Below are 15661 nucleotides of genomic sequence, written 5' to 3' on the forward strand. Positions count from 1 at the left end.
ACTGAGGGAGTGCTGCACTGTACTGAGGGGGTGCTGCACTGTACTGAGGGAGGGCTGCACTGTACTGAGGGAGGGCTGCACTGTACTGAGGGGGTGCTGCACTGTACTGAGGGAGTGCTGCACTGTACTGAGGGGGTGCTGCACTGTACTGTGGGAGTGCTGCACTGTACTGAGGGAGTGCTGCACTGTACTGAGGGGGTGCTGCACTGTACTGAGGGAGTGCTGCACTGTACTGAGGGGTTGCTGCACTGTACTGAGGGAGTGCTGCACTGTACTGAGGGAGTGCTGCACTGTACTGAGGGAGTGCTGCACTGTACTGAGGGGGTGCTGCACTGTACTGAGGGGGTGCTGCACTGTACTGAGGGAGTGCTGCACTGTACTGAGGGAGTGCTGCACTGTACTGAGGGAGGGCTGCACTGTACTGAGGGGGTGCTGCACTGTACTGAGGGGTTGCTGCTCTGTACTGAGGGAGTGCTGCACTGTACTGAGGGGGTGCTGCACTGTACTGAGGGGGTGCTGCTCTGTACTGAGGGAGTGCTGCACTGTACTGAGTGAGTGCTGCACTGTACTGAGGGAGTGCTGCACTGTACTGAGGGAGGGCTGCACTGTACTGAGGGGGTGCTGCACTGTACTGAGGGAGTGCTGCACTGTACTGAGGGAGGGCTGCACTGTACTGAGGGGGTGCTGCACTGTACTGAGGGAATGCTGCACTGTACTGAGGGGGTGCTGCGCTGTACTGAGGGGGTGCTGCACTGTACTGAGGGAGTGCTGCACTGTACTGAGGGGGTGCTGCACTGTACTGAGGGGGTGCTGCACTGTACTGAGGGAATGCTGCACTGTACTGAGGGGGTGCTGCGCTGTACTGAGGGGGTGCTGCACTGTACTGAGGGAATGCTGCACTGTACTGAGGGGGTGCTGCACTGTACTGAGGGGGTGCTGCACTGTACTGAGGGAATGCTGCACTGTACTGAGGGGGTGCTGCACTGTACTGAGGGAGTGCTGCACTGTACTGAGGGAATGCTGCACTGTACTGAGGGGGTGCTGCACTGTACTGAGGGAGTGCTGCACTGTACTGAGGGAGTGCTGCACTGTACTGAGGGAGTGCTGCACTGTACTGAGGGGGTGCTGCACTGTACTGAGGGAGTGCTGCACTGTACTGAGGGAGTGCTGCACTGTACTGAGGGGGTGCTGCACTGTACTGAGGGAGTGCTGCACTGTACTGAGGGGTTGCTGCACTGTACTGAGGGAGTGCTGCACTGTACTGAGGGAGTGCTGCACTGTACTGAGTGAGTGCTGCACTGTACTGAGGGAGTGCTGCACTGTACTGAGGGGGTGCTGCACTGTACTGAGGGGGTGCTGCACTGTACTGAGGGAGGGCTGCACTGTACTGAGGGGGTGCTGCACTGTACTGAGGGAGGGCTGCACTGTACTGAGGGAGTGCTGCACTGTACTGAGGGGGTGCTGCACTGTACTGAGGGAGTGCTGCACTGTACTGAGGGAGGGCTGCACTGTACTGAGGGGGTGCTGCACTGTACTGAGGGGTTGCTGCTCTGTACTGAGGGAGTGCTGCACTGTACTGAGGGAGTGCTGCACTGTACTGAGGGAGTGCTGCACTGTACTGAGGGGGTGCTGCTCTGTACTGAGGGAGTGCTGCACTGTACTGAGTGAGTGCTGCACTGTACTGAGGGAGTGCTGCACTGTACTGAGGGGGTGCTGCACTGTACTGAGGGAGGGCTGCACTGTACTGAGGGGGTGCTGCACTGTACTGAGGGGGTGCTGCGCTGTACTGAGTGGTTGCTGCTCTGTACTGAGGGAGTGCTGCACTGTACTGAGGGAGTGCTGCACTGTACTGAGGGAGTGCTGCGCTGTACTGAGGGAGTGCTGCACTGTACTGAGGGGGTGCTGCACTGTACTGAGTGAGTGCTGCACTGTACTGAGGGGGTGCTGCACTGTACTGAGGGAATGCTGCACTGTACTGAGGGGGTGCTGCACTGTACTGAGGGAGTGCTGCACTGTACTGAGGGGGTGCTGCACTGTACTGAGGGAGTGCTGCACTGTACTGAGGGGGTGCTGCACTGTACTGAGGGGGTGCTGCACTGTACTGAGGGGTGCTGCACTGTACTGAGGGAGTGCTGCACTGTACTGAGGGAGTGCTGCGCTGTACTGAGGGAGTGCTGCACTGTACTGAGGGAGTGCTGCACTGTACTGAGGGAGTGCTGCACTGTACTGAGGGGGTGCTGCACTGTACTGAGTGAGTGCTGCACTGTACTGAGGGGGTGCTGCACTGTACTGAGTGAGTGCTGCACTGTACTGAGGGGGTGCTGCACTGTACTGAGGGAGTGCTGCACTGTACTGAGGGGTTGCTGCACTGTACTGAGGGAGTGCTGCACTGTACTGAGGGAGTGCTGCACTGTACTGAGGGAGTGCTGCACTGTACTGAGGGAGTGCTGCACTGTACTGAGGGGGTGCTGCACTGTACTGAGGGAGGGCTGCGCTGTACTGAGGGAGTGCTGCACTGTACTGAGTGAGTGCTGCACTGTACTGAGGGGGTGCTGCACTGTACTGAGGGAGTGCTGCACTGTCCTGAGGGGGTGCTGCACTGTACTGAGTGAGTGCTGCACTGTACTGAGGGAGTGCTGCACTGTACTGAGGGAGTGCTGCGCTGTACTGAGGGAGTGCTGCGCTGTACTGAGGGAGTGCTGCACTGTACTGAGGGAGGGCTGCACTGTACTGAGGGGGTGCTGCACTGTACTGAGGGGTTGCTGCACTGTACTGAGGGAGTGCTGCACTGTACTGAGGGGTGCTGCACTGTTGGCGGTGGTACCATGTTTTTGGTTGAACTGAGGCGCTCTCAGGTGGATGTGCAAGATCCCAGGGCACCGTTTTTAAAAAAGATCAGGAAAATTCTCCCGCTGTCCTGGGCAATATTTATCCCTCAAGCAATGTTGCTGAAACAGATTATCTTGCCGTCATTGCTATTGTGGGATATTGCTGTGCACAAATTATTTGCCATATTTCCTACAACAGTTCTTCATTGGCTGTAAAATGTTTTGATACAGCCTGAGGTCATGAAAGGTGCTATGTAAATGCAAGTCTTCATTCAGTTTTATTCCTCTGTCCAGCTAACTCCTTCCTCCTCCCTCAGCATTCTTTTCTTCCTATGATCCAGTGGCCTAAAAACCAAGAGTCCTTTCACCTTTTTACTGTTTCCTGATTTCTCTGCCATTCTCTCCTCGAGCCTGGAGCCCCACCCTGTCGTTTGCAATAAACTCAAACCCTCGGTCTCATGAGGCTCAGCGACTGACCACTGCTTCCTTTCTCTGGCCTCGTAACCTTGCACCTTCATTTTTGCTCCCAAGCACCGTGACAGACAGAGGGAGGGTGTCTGATTCTGCGTTGGGGATGGACAGTTACACACATACTCCTGGAGCTGGCTAGTTTCAGTTAACCTTTAATGAGATAACAATTATAGCAGGTTACAAAGCCAGACATCTACTGACTGTATGTAAATGCGAGTACAGGTTCCTATCTACTCTATAATTAACAACATAGCAGAATAAATTATGCAGTGGTTTTATATACACACATGCTGAATCAAATTATAAGAAACACGCACAGAAGCTTAGAGACGGGGGTCAGGGAAGGGAGTGGGAGGGTCTGTTAATGGTGCAAGGATGAACTAGCTGGGCATTTAATGGAATTATAAGGTGCCTTTGAGTGAAAGATTGAGGCCTAGAAGACAACTCCCAGAGCTTAAGTCTTTAGATATTTGACATTTATATTATACAGTGCAACCTTGATTTTCATCAGGCATAGCAAGGGCTATTTCCTGGCTGAATCCTCCGCCATGCCCAGGTTTACCCGATGACGGGCTGCATTAGGGTTTGTCAATCCCCCAGATTAGTCCCGGAGGCTTCAGGAATTAAAGCTCAACCTCCAGCACACACCTTCGAGCAGCTCGGGAGGAACACAAATCAGAGGGGCATGAAACACAAGTTGTGTGTGTTTTATTCATTTTCTCTTGTTTATTTGTTCTACAGATATGGGAGACCAGGAACTGGGCGAGGTGGCTGGGTGCAGATCAGGCGATCAAATCCCCAGGGTATATGTTCTGTTTGGTCATTTGTGTGTCAGTCCTTTACGTCCCTCCTTTGAGCCCCAATTCAGCCACAGAATAGGCGATGTTCGAGTTCCAGTCAATGCTGAGGTGGCTGACCTCATCCCAGAGGGAGGAGAATAGGAACTGGAGGGGGGCCATTTAACCCCTCCACGGTTCCACCACCATCATCCAATAAGTGGGTGAGGGCGATCCAATGTGTCCTTTATATATAAACGTTGGAGATAGGAGCAGGAGATGCCTAACGGGCCTATTCAGCCTGCTCCGCCATTTCATGTCTTAGTGATAGAAACTGGGTGGCATGGACAAGCTGGGCCGAAGGGCCTGTTTCCATGCTGGAAACATCTATGATGATAACCAGATTCATTTATATCGGGGTGGGGGGGGTAATAATGTTTCTATTTCTTGGGTCGTTTTCATAGATCATAGAATTTACAGTACAAAGAGTCCATTCGGCCCATCGAGTCTGCATCGGCTCTTGGAAAGAGCACCCTACCCAAGGTCCACACCTCCACCCTATCCCCATAACCCAGTAACCCCACCCAACACCAAGGGCAATTTATCATGGCCAATCCACCTAACCTGCACATCTTTGGACTGTGGGGGGAAACCGGAGCACCCGGAGGAAACCCACGCAGACACGGGGAGAACGTGCAGACTCCGCACAGACAGTGACCCAAGCCGGAATCGAACCTGGGACCCTGGAGCTGTGAAGCAATTGTGCTATCCACAATGCTACCGTGCTGCCCGTTAGTCAACTTGGGAATTTGAATTGGCGGAGGTACCTGTAACCATGTTCCAGAGCCCACAACTTAATAACTCTCTTCCAGAATGGGAGCATGAGGGATTCAGAAACCCTGAGGCTGGGAGTGGGGGAATGAATGAACCGGGATGTTCTCTCTCCAGTTCTCTGGCCTGTGTAACTCCCCACACTCTTTGGGTGGCGTCTGAATGTTGGGCAGCGATATCCCTCGACATCAATACTCTGCTCAATGTTGGCAAGGAAGAGTGGGCAGAGGTTACACAGCCTCCAGCCTTGGAAGAGAAGAGCAAAAGCGAGAAAGCATTGCATTCCTGTTGCAAAGCTGCCCGGTCCGATCATTGCTCTGCATTTCCTGTGCGCTAAACTGGCCCAGCAGAGGGCAGCATCTGCCAAGAAGCACCAAATTATTCCATTAAATACAGCCAAACGGAATTGGGGGTTTTAAAAAATTCTTGTGGTGATTCTACAATACAAGTTACAGCAGAGATGGGGTGGGGAGGAGACAGGGAGAGGAAAGAGTTATTCAGTCTCTAACATGCCAGCAACGTCTATAGAATATTGGTAAAGTTCTTTGAAAGTTTTTTTTAATACAGTAAATGCACGGAACCCAACATCCTACGACAAAAGATAAAAATCCTTCCTCATTTCAACACCTGAAGAAATGGAAAAAGATAAACTGAGAGTTTTTCGGAGTTATAGTGTACTTGGTGTGGTCCCCAGAAGACTGGGTGGATCCATTGTGACTGAATGCAAGGAGAATGGAAGAATGTGACCTTGGATCATCGGTGTGGGAGAGAGAGAGGAGGGAGTTTGAGTGAGAACAGGGCTGTGTGTTTGGTGTGAAATGTCTTCATTCCATTGGAGCACAGTGTGTGGCCATTCTATCTGCCAGCGTTCAGACTGCCCCTCCCTCTTGCTCAAGTTCAAAGTCCTCCCGCGACTGGCCCACGCTCCTGGTGTGCGGAATGGGGACAAGAAAAGCCCTCCTCCGGAGTTCGTTCATTGAAGCAAATTGTTCTCAGAGCTGCCAGCTCAGTCCTTGCCAGCTCTCCTGGACTAAAAGTCACAGCCAAGAAATACCAGGAGCATTTCAATCTGGGACCAGGAATGTTGAAACAGAGATCAAACAACAGACCCAGGATCCAGATTTAAACAGTGTGAGTGACTGTCGGCCACTTAACAGTGGACACACTCTCAAAAATTACATAGACGTCTTTTCAAAACAAATACACAGGCAATCAGTGCCAGTTTGCGGAGACCATTCACATTTATAGAAGCCTTGTAGTTCAGTGTTGAAATGTGTAGTCCCACTGTCCAATAACTGGCACTTCGCATCAAGAAATTAACATTTGTTTGATAAAAACAGATTTACTTCCCCTTTCAAGCCCTCAGAAACAAATTCATCTTGCTTTGTCCCTGGTATTTTACCTATCACAGGCCCAGAGATTCCTGTAAAAGTAGGTGCTTTTAATCCCCCATCTCTTTATTCTCACACTTCTTCCCAAAGGACGCAGCTCTCCTTTTTAAAAATAAAATAAAAATCAGTTTAAGCTTGTGCCTGGTCTCTTTTTTAATCGTTGCTGAGAGACGGAGAGTGGGGGATTTTGAAGAGAAAGTTCTCTGCTTCTCCTGTCTTCAGGTACAGGCTGTCGCACGTTTTGAGGTTGAGCTGCTGAGGATTTCTATTGGTGAGAAGTGAGTCAGTCCAGATGTTCCGAGTATTCTGGACTGTAATGGAACCTTTTCTCATTGCGATTGCAGAGGTTTAACCAGCAGGTACAGCCACTATGCCCAATCCACTTCCCATGTCTATGTTGGTCCTCTTTTATTACTGCTTGTGCCCAGATGTGGGAGGTGGGGGTGGGGGGGGGGGGGGGGGGAGGTTGGGAGGTGGGCACAGGGTCTCCACAGCATCAGTCTTTCATGGGCAAAGCAGGAATGACATTTCAATAAAAAATAATACACTCTTACAAGCCATCGAAGGAACTATACAATTTTACAGGGCAATTCTAAACCATTAGTATCTGGCTCAAGGTGAGGGCAGCCTGGATGAGGAAATACGTGGTGTATGATACATCTGGAGGTACAGGGGAGGGCACAGGATGTTCCAGAGCGGAGGCTGAGCTCGCCTCCAGACTTGCCCCACGATGGCTCAGCCCCAGTTTTAGCTGTTTGGCGGAACATGCAGGCAAACGTTTCTCTCTCTCTCTCTCTCTCTTGTTTTGTTGCTTTTTTTTTTTTTGTTGCTCTGTGAGGTTGCGCTGCCTTGGGACGTCCTCAATAAGCTTGTCCAGTTTCAACCTGCAGCAAGCCCAGGACGGCAGAGTGCTCACTCAACTTCATCCGCCTCTGTGTGGACAGGCTCACATTCTTGGTCAAGTAGTCGACTGCGCCTGAGAGACAAAATAACACAAAATCCAACAGGATAAACAACACAGGCCATGGATCGGTCACCCTCTCCTTTCATTGGTAGCCATAGAACCACAGAAACCTTACAGTGCAGGAGGCCATTCAGCCCATTGAGTCTGCACTGACCCTCTGAAAGAGCACTGCACCCAGGCCCAAACACTGCCCTATCCCCGTAACCCCACTCAACTTCCACATCCCTGGACACCAAGGGGCAATTTAGCATGGCCATTCCACCTAACCTGTACATCTTTGGACTGTGGGAGGAACCGGAGCACCTGGAGGAAACCCACGCACACACGGGGAGAACATGCAAACTCCACACAGAGTCACCTGAGGTGGGCATTGAACCCGGGTCCTTGGTGCTGTGAAGCAGCAGTGCTAACCACTGTGCCACCCTTCCCTGTCCCCTTCAGCAACAACAACCGACATTCATATAGCACTTTTAACATAATTAAACAATCCAAAGATGCATCATTCAGGGGAACATTTGGCACTGTGCCACGTAAGTACATATTAGGACTGGTGTCCAGGTAAATTTAAGGAATTTATTAAAGGAGAGAGGGGGCACAAGATTCCAGAGCCTAGTACTGTTTTTAAAATAAATTTAGAATACCCAATTCATTTTTTCCAATTAAGGGGCCATTTAGTATGGCCAATCCACCTACCCTGCACATCTTTGGGTTGTGGGGGCGAAACCCTCGCAAACACGGGGAGAATGTGCAAACTCCACCCGGACAGTGACCCGGGGCCGGGATCGAACCTGGGACCTCGGCGCCGTGAGACTGCAGTGCTAACCACTGAGCCACCGTGCTGCCCCAGAGCCTCGTACTGTTGAAGGCACAGCCAAAACACCGGGGCAAAGAAAGTGAGGACTGGACAAGAAGCTAGAATTGGAGGGATGCGGAGAAACCGGAGGGTTGCGAGGCTGGAGGTGGTTACAAAGCAATGAAGGGGAGGTTTCTCGCTCACCCCTTCCTCTCGGGGCCTATTTGTGAATGAAGTGCCGGCAGGCTGTCCGTGGAGGCAGCAGCCATCCTATCCTCACCAATCGGGGACACACTAGAAGGTGATCAGGAGCAGCTAGTTGGTCTGACCCAAGGGGGCACTAAGACCAAGTGTAAAATCCCAAATATTGTTGCTGCTGAGATTAGCAAGCTCCCCATGGGCTGGACTGAACCACACCAGGTCAAGTCACTGGGGGAGGCACTAACAAGCCAAAGAACAATATAAGTCACTCTTGGCCTCAGGAGATTCAAAGTCATAGACCACTCGTACTATCGCTGCTGTCTCAATTCAGCATTAACGTTTTAGTTTGGTAACAAAAATACATAATAAAACAACAAATAAAGACATTTCTCCTTCCCCATAACATTCAAAGGGTTAATTTTTGGGACTGGAACTTAGAGCTGTGACAAAGTTTAGGAGTGCAGGCATAAGCATCAAGGCCTAGCCGTCAGGCTTCAGATACAGTGACACAGTTTTGTATTTGGATATGCTCTCTTGATTCATGTGGGATAATCTATGCTTTCTGTTCATTACCTCTCCATTTACTCTGCCAATAACTGTTCTGTGTGAGCTGGCACACCAGACAATCACTCCTAATAAATAAACAACATTTTCAGCATGAAGCTCTCGTCATCTCTCTGCCCCAAAGGGGGGAGCAGTGTTCGATGGAAAGCCTTATTACCGAGCTGTCATTTCCATTTAAATTCACTTCATGGTCTCGCACAAAAGTCTTTGATATTCCTTGGCACCAGTCTGGAGATGGGGGATTGACTAATTAATACACTGAGCATGCTCGGTATAACCAGGGAGCGGACCATGGAAGGGCAACGGTTCAGGGCTCCCAGCAGGCCTTTCTTCCCAGTGAACGTTACCCAAGCCCAAAATTATTCAAACGGTCAGCGAAGAATTTGTGCTTCAAGCATCTTCATATCATGCATGGTTGGTGTGATATTGGAGTGTCTGGGTTCAGTCTGTGGTTTTGGGGTGTCTGGGTTCAGTCTGGTTTTGGGATGTCTGGTTTCAGTCTGTGGTTTTGGGGTGTCTGGGTTCAGTCTGGTTTTGGGGTGTCTGAGTTCAGTCTGTGGTTTTGGGGTGCCTGGGTTCAGTCTGGTTTTGGGGTGCCTGGGTTCAGTCTGGTTTTGGGGTGTCTGGGTTCAGTCTGGTTTTGTGGTGTCTGGGTTCAGTCTGTGGTTTTGGGGTGTCTGGGTTCAGTCTGTGGTTTTGGGGTGTCTGGGTTCAGTCTGGTTTTGGGATGTCTGGGTTCAGTCTGGTTTTGGGGTGTCTGGATTCAGTCTGGTTTTGGGGTGTCTGGGTTCAGTCTGGTTTTGGGATGTATGGGTTCAGTCTGGTTTTGGGGTGTCTGGGTTCAGTCTGTGGTTTTGGGGTGTCTGGATTCAGTCTGGTTTTGGGGTGTCTGGGTTCAGTCTGTGGTTTTGATGTGTCTGGGTTCAGTCTGGTTTTGGGGTGTCTGGGTTCAGTCTGTGGTTTTGGGATGTCTGGGTTCAGTCTGTGGTTTTGGGGTGTCTGGGTTCAGTCTGTGGTTTTGGGGTGTCTGGGTTCAGTCTGTGGTTTTGGGGTGTCTGGGTTCAGTCTGGTTTTGGGGTGTCTGGATTCAGTCTGGTTTGGGGTGTCTGGGTTCAGTCTGTGGTTTTGGGGGTGTCTGGGTTCAGTCTGTGGTTTTGGGGTGTCTGGGTTCAGTCTGGTTTTGGGGTGTCTGGGTTCAGTCTGGTTTTGGGGTGCCTGGGTTCAGACTGGTTTTGGGGTGTCTGGGTTCAGTCTGGTTTTGGGGTGTCTGGGTTCAGTCTGTGGTTTTGGGGTGTCTGGATCTTCAGGCTGGTTTGGGGTGTCTGGGTTCAGTCTGGTTTTGGGGTGTCTGGGTTTAGTCTTGTTTTGGGGTGTCTGGGTTCGGTCTGTGGTCTCCCTCCCTTCCTTCCTTCCTCGGTCTCAGGTGCCCCGCAAATGAGCTCTTCCAGGAATCCTCGAGGTGAGAATGCGGAGGTCGTTGTGAGATTCTAGCATGCTCGTACTGGTCCAGATATAAGAGAGAAGGTGGGGGTCAAAACTCACTGGTCTCATGTAGCCCACAGGAAGGATTGTGTTGCTGTCAAAGGGTATGAGTGGATATTGGAAGTGGGAGAACATGCAGAGATGAACCATTCCTAATGAGGATCCTTGCAGCAAGTGATTTGGGAGATCCCTGGCTACCGATCAGCTCTGTGCTAAGATAGCAGACTGAGGATTGTTGGTAAAAGAATCGCCTGTGGTGTAGGAAGATTAATTTTATTTTAAGGAGTTGATACGATCTTGAATGTGTTCCCTGAATGTGTGGCAGAAGCAGATTCAATAGTAATTTTAAAATGAAAACGGGATTAGTACCTGAACAAGACGAATATGCAGGAATAGGGGCATGGAGTGGAACAAAATGGATAACTCACCAAGAGATAGCACAGGTAGGATGGATGAAAATAGGGCAGCATGATGGCGCAGTGGACAATGCTGCCTCACGGTGCCTGAGGACCCAAGTTCGATGCCGGGTCACTGTCTGTGTGGAGTTTGCACATTCTCCCAGTGTCTTAGTGGGTCTCACCCCCACAACCCAAAGATGTGCAGGGTAGGTGGATTGGCCTCGCTAAATTGCCCCTTAATTGGAAAAAATGAATTGGGTACTCTAAATTATTATTTTTTTAAAGATTGGATGAAAAGGCCTCCTTTGTGACTATCATTTTGTAGGTTGCATCAGGAGACAGGTAGCAAAGAGGTTTGATCTTTGATCTTCCTCAGGAAGACTCAGTTTGTCACTGTCTAATTGAATGACTTGGATGAAAGAATAAAGCGTTGTATAGGCAGGTTTGCAGGAGGCACTGGATTCAGAACACTGAAGTTGTGTGACTGGCAGAAGGAAGTTACAGACAAACTAAGTGAATGGCAAAACTGTGATAGTTGGATAAAATATTTGTGTTTCTGAGGTTATCTTTGGGTCTCCAAAGAGGAGTCTCAGTGGAGGAGTAGAGAGATTTGGGCGTCCCTGTGCTCAAATCACTAATAGTGAGTAGAGAGGTATAAAAATTAATCAAAATGTTTGTTGATCTACTTCTACAGGGGCTGGAATACAAAGGGGAGAATATTATCCATGTTACATAGAGCCTCGTCTGCTGTGCTGTGTCCAGCTGAGAGCCTCTGGAAGGATTTGTTGGTCTTGGAGATACTGCTGCCCCTGATTCACCAGGATAGAGGGTTAAATAACGGGGCCAGGTTGCACAAAGCTGGGTCGTAATCCCTTGGATTTCTGGGTGGATTTCTGGAGGGTTGAAGGAGGATCAAATCAGAATGTTATAACGAAGAAAGGAATTGATAAGGTAGACAGGAGGGAAACTATTTCCCCTGCTGGGGGAGCAAAGGGAACACAATCGTAACATTCAAGCCCGGTTGTTCCAGACTAAAAGGCAGTGCATCCTGGGGTGGGGGGGGGGGGGGGGGGGGGGCGAAGAGTGTGTGTAGCTGGCAGCTTGAGGGAAGAGGGAGGGAACTAAAACCTTCACAAAGAGGTTACAGGCTTCAGCACCACTTTGGGTTCCCAATAAATCTAACAAGAGCTTTCTTCCTGGAGGGTGAGATGAGGTTTGTGAGCCTGGGAGAAGTTCTTGATTGCGCAGCAAACTCTGGGGCAATCTCTCCAGCCTGATCCTGTAGTGCGTGTTGACATAGAGGCCTGGAGGGGCAGGTACAAAATATCTTTCTAAAATGGCAGGACGAGTCGATACAATTCTGCAAAAAGGCCAAAGGGATCCTGAATTTTATAAATAGAGGCACAGAGTATGAAAGCAAGGAAGGTATGCTAACGCTGCTAGACCCCAGCTGAAATATTATAAGGTAAGACTTAGGAGCAGAAATAGGCCATTCAGCCCATCGCGTCTGCTCCGCCATTCAATGAGGTCACAACTGATCTCATAATCCTCAACTAGACTTTCGCGCCTTCTCCCCACAACCCTCGATTCCCTTACTGATTTGGTGCTTTTGGCAGTTCAGGGCACCACAATTTAGGATGAAGGCCTTTGAAAAAGTGCAGAGGAGACTTCCAAAATGCTCCAAGAGCTGAGAGGTTTAGTTGTGTAAAGCAAGGAGGGAAGCTGGAAATGTTCTCTTCAGAGTGCCGAGGGTTAAGGTGAGATTTAACGCAGGTCTTCACAACGGTGAAGCATCTTTTTCGAGTGAATAAGGAGGTGCTTCCACTGATACGAGAAGGGTGGGTAACCAGAGGACCAAGATTGAAGCGGGGGTGATGAGGAAGATTTATTTCTCGTACGTCATGCTGTGAACGAGATTGAAAACAGATTCAAAAGTTTCCAGAGGAAATTGGAAAGGTAGTTGAAGGGGAAAAGTTGCAGTGCGGCAGTAAAAGAGCAGTGGAGTGAAAATAATTGGATAGCTTTTTTTTCAAAGAGCCAGCAGAGGTAGAATGGGCTGAATGGGCTCCTCCTGCACTGCCTGGTTCTATGATGCCGCTGAAGGAAGTCAGTAAATGAGCTGAGATGATTCAGGCCGCGCACACAGGGTGTGACTGACACCATCGCCCCGGGGCACTCGTTATTGGCAATATACGATGGCAGTATTTATTCAAGATTTATATCAACTACACATGTCCATCCACATCCAGAGGCAAGTGTGGGGAGGTCAGAGGTTGCTACGCGCACTCGGGGAAAGGGAAAGCTGCTATTGATCCAGCCAGCTTCTGCAGAAGGTTTCAATTTAACGGCAGGAGCTAAAGACATTAGGAGCGGCTGCAGACACAGAGCGTGGAAAATGGGAGCTGGGGTCGGGAAGGACAGGGGAGCGAGGACGGAGTGGGTGGGGTGGGGGGGAAGAACCTCCGAACCCATTGAGTACAAGCAGCAAGCTGTGATTAGGTTAACATGCGAGTAAAAACAGCAATTGGCCAGTGCATTCCCATTCCTGGCTCTGTGACCGCTTCACCTTCCGAACTTTAACATCAACTTGCTGTCGGATTGCTGTCGGATTGTAAACTTGCTGCCTGTAAAATTCAGTCAGCAACAATCCCACCTGAAGGAGCTTTGAATGAAATGCAAACTTTTCATCTTTCATTGAATGTTCAGCTTTGTACCTGGAGCTTGTACACTCTGCTTTAACTCTCTCACACAAAGCTGAAAACAAACCACTTTTAAAAGTTCCTCACTGTAACTTTCCATAATTATAAATATAAACAATCTGATATAACACACACCCCTCACTGTAACGCTCTGATATAACATACATCCCTCACTGTAATACTCTGATATAATACACACGCCTCACTGTAACACTCTGATATAACACACACCCCTCACTGTAACACTCTGATATAACACACACCCCTCACTGTAACACTCTGATATAACACACACCCCTCACTGTAACACTCTGATATAACACACACCCCTCACTGTAACGCTCTGATATAACACACACGCCTCACTGTAACGCTCTGATATAACACATCCCTCACTGAAACGCTCTGATATAACACATCCCTCACTGTAACGCTCTGATATAACACACACCCCTCACTGTAACACTCTGATATAACACACACCCCTCACTGTAACGCTCTGATATAACATACATCCCTCACTGTAATACTCTGATATAATACACACGCCTCACTGTAACACTCTGATATAACACACACCTCTCACTGTAACACTCTGATATAACACACACCCCTCACTGTAACGCTCTGATATAACACATCCCTCACTGTAACGCTCTGATATAACACATCCCTCACTGTAACGCTCTGATATAACACACACCCCTCACTGTAACACTCTGATATAACACACACCCCTCACTGTAACGCTCTGATATAACACACCCCTCACTGTAACGCTCTGATATAAGACATCCCTCACTGTAATACTCTGATATAATACACACGCCTCACTGTAACACTCTGATATAACACACACCCCTCACTGTAACACTCTGATATAACACACACCCCTCACTGTAACACTCTGATATAACACACACCCCTCACTGTAACGCTCTGATATAACACACACGCCTCACTGTAACGCTCTGATATAACACATCCCTCACTGTAACGCTCTGATATAACACATCCCTCACTGTAACGCTCTGATATAACACACACCCCTCACTGTAACACTCTGATATAACACATCCCTCACTGTAATACTCTGATATAATACACACGCCTCACTGTAACACTTTGATATAACACACACCCCTCACTGTAACACTCTGATATAACACACACCCCTCACTGTAACGCTCTGATATAACACATCCCTCACTGTAACGCTCTGATATAATACACACCCCTCACTGTAACACTCTGATATAACACACACCCCTCACTGTAACGCTCTGATATAACACATCCCTCACTGTAACACTCTGATATAATACACACCCCTCACTGTAACACTCTGATATAACACACACCCCTCACTGTAACGCTCTGATATAACACATCCCTCACTGTAACGCTCTGATATAATACACACCCCTCACTGTAACGCTCTGATATAACACATCCCTCACTGTAACGCTCTGATATAACACATCCCTCACTGTAATGCTCTGATATAATACACACCCCTCACTGTAACACTCTGATATAACACACACCCCTCACTGTAACACTCTGATATAACACACACCCCTCACTGTAACACTCTGATATAACACACACCCCTCACTGTAACGCTCTGATATAATACACACCCCTCACATGTAACGCTCTGATATAACACATCCCTCACTATAACACTCTGATATAACACACACCCCTCACTGTAACACTCTGATATAACACATCCCTCACTGTAACGCTCTGATATAACACATCCCTCACTGTAACACTCTGATATAACACACACCCCTCACTGTAACGCTCTGATATAACACATCCCTCACTGTAACACTCTGATATAACACATCTCTCACTGTAACGCTCTGATATAACACACACCCCTCACTGTAACGCTCTGATATAACACATCCCTCACTGTAACACTCTGATATAACACACACCCCTCACTGTAACACTCTGATATAATACACATCCCTCACTGTAACGCTCTGATATAACACATCCCTCACTGTAACACTCTGATATAACACACACACCTCACTGTCACACTCTGATATAACACATACCTCACTGTAACACTCTGATATAACACACATCCCTCACTGTAATACTCTGATATAACACACCCCTCACTGTAACACTCTGATATAACACATCCCTCACTGTAACACTCTGATATAATACACACCCCTCACTAACACTCTGATATAACACATCCCTCACTGTAACACTCTGATATAACACATCCCTC

General features: G+C 49.0%; 1 protein-coding gene across 1 annotated transcript in view; it reads right to left on the reverse strand.

Moving 5' to 3' along the window:
- Positions 1-3435: 3435 nt before the first annotated feature.
- LOC140392649 (paired box protein Pax-7-like) overlaps positions 3436-15661 on the reverse strand; it is a 1255382-nt gene continuing 1243156 nt past the window's right edge. Inside the window, 1 exon segment of the mRNA XM_072478121.1 lies at positions 3436-7273. Coding sequence (XP_072334222.1) covers positions 7158-7273 — 116 coding nt within the window. The 3' untranslated portion in view covers positions 3436-7157.

This window comes from Scyliorhinus torazame, chromosome 16 (assembly GCF_047496885.1).
Source record: "Scyliorhinus torazame isolate Kashiwa2021f chromosome 16, sScyTor2.1, whole genome shotgun sequence".
NCBI classification, from domain to species: Eukaryota; Metazoa; Chordata; class Chondrichthyes; order Carcharhiniformes; family Scyliorhinidae; genus Scyliorhinus; species Scyliorhinus torazame.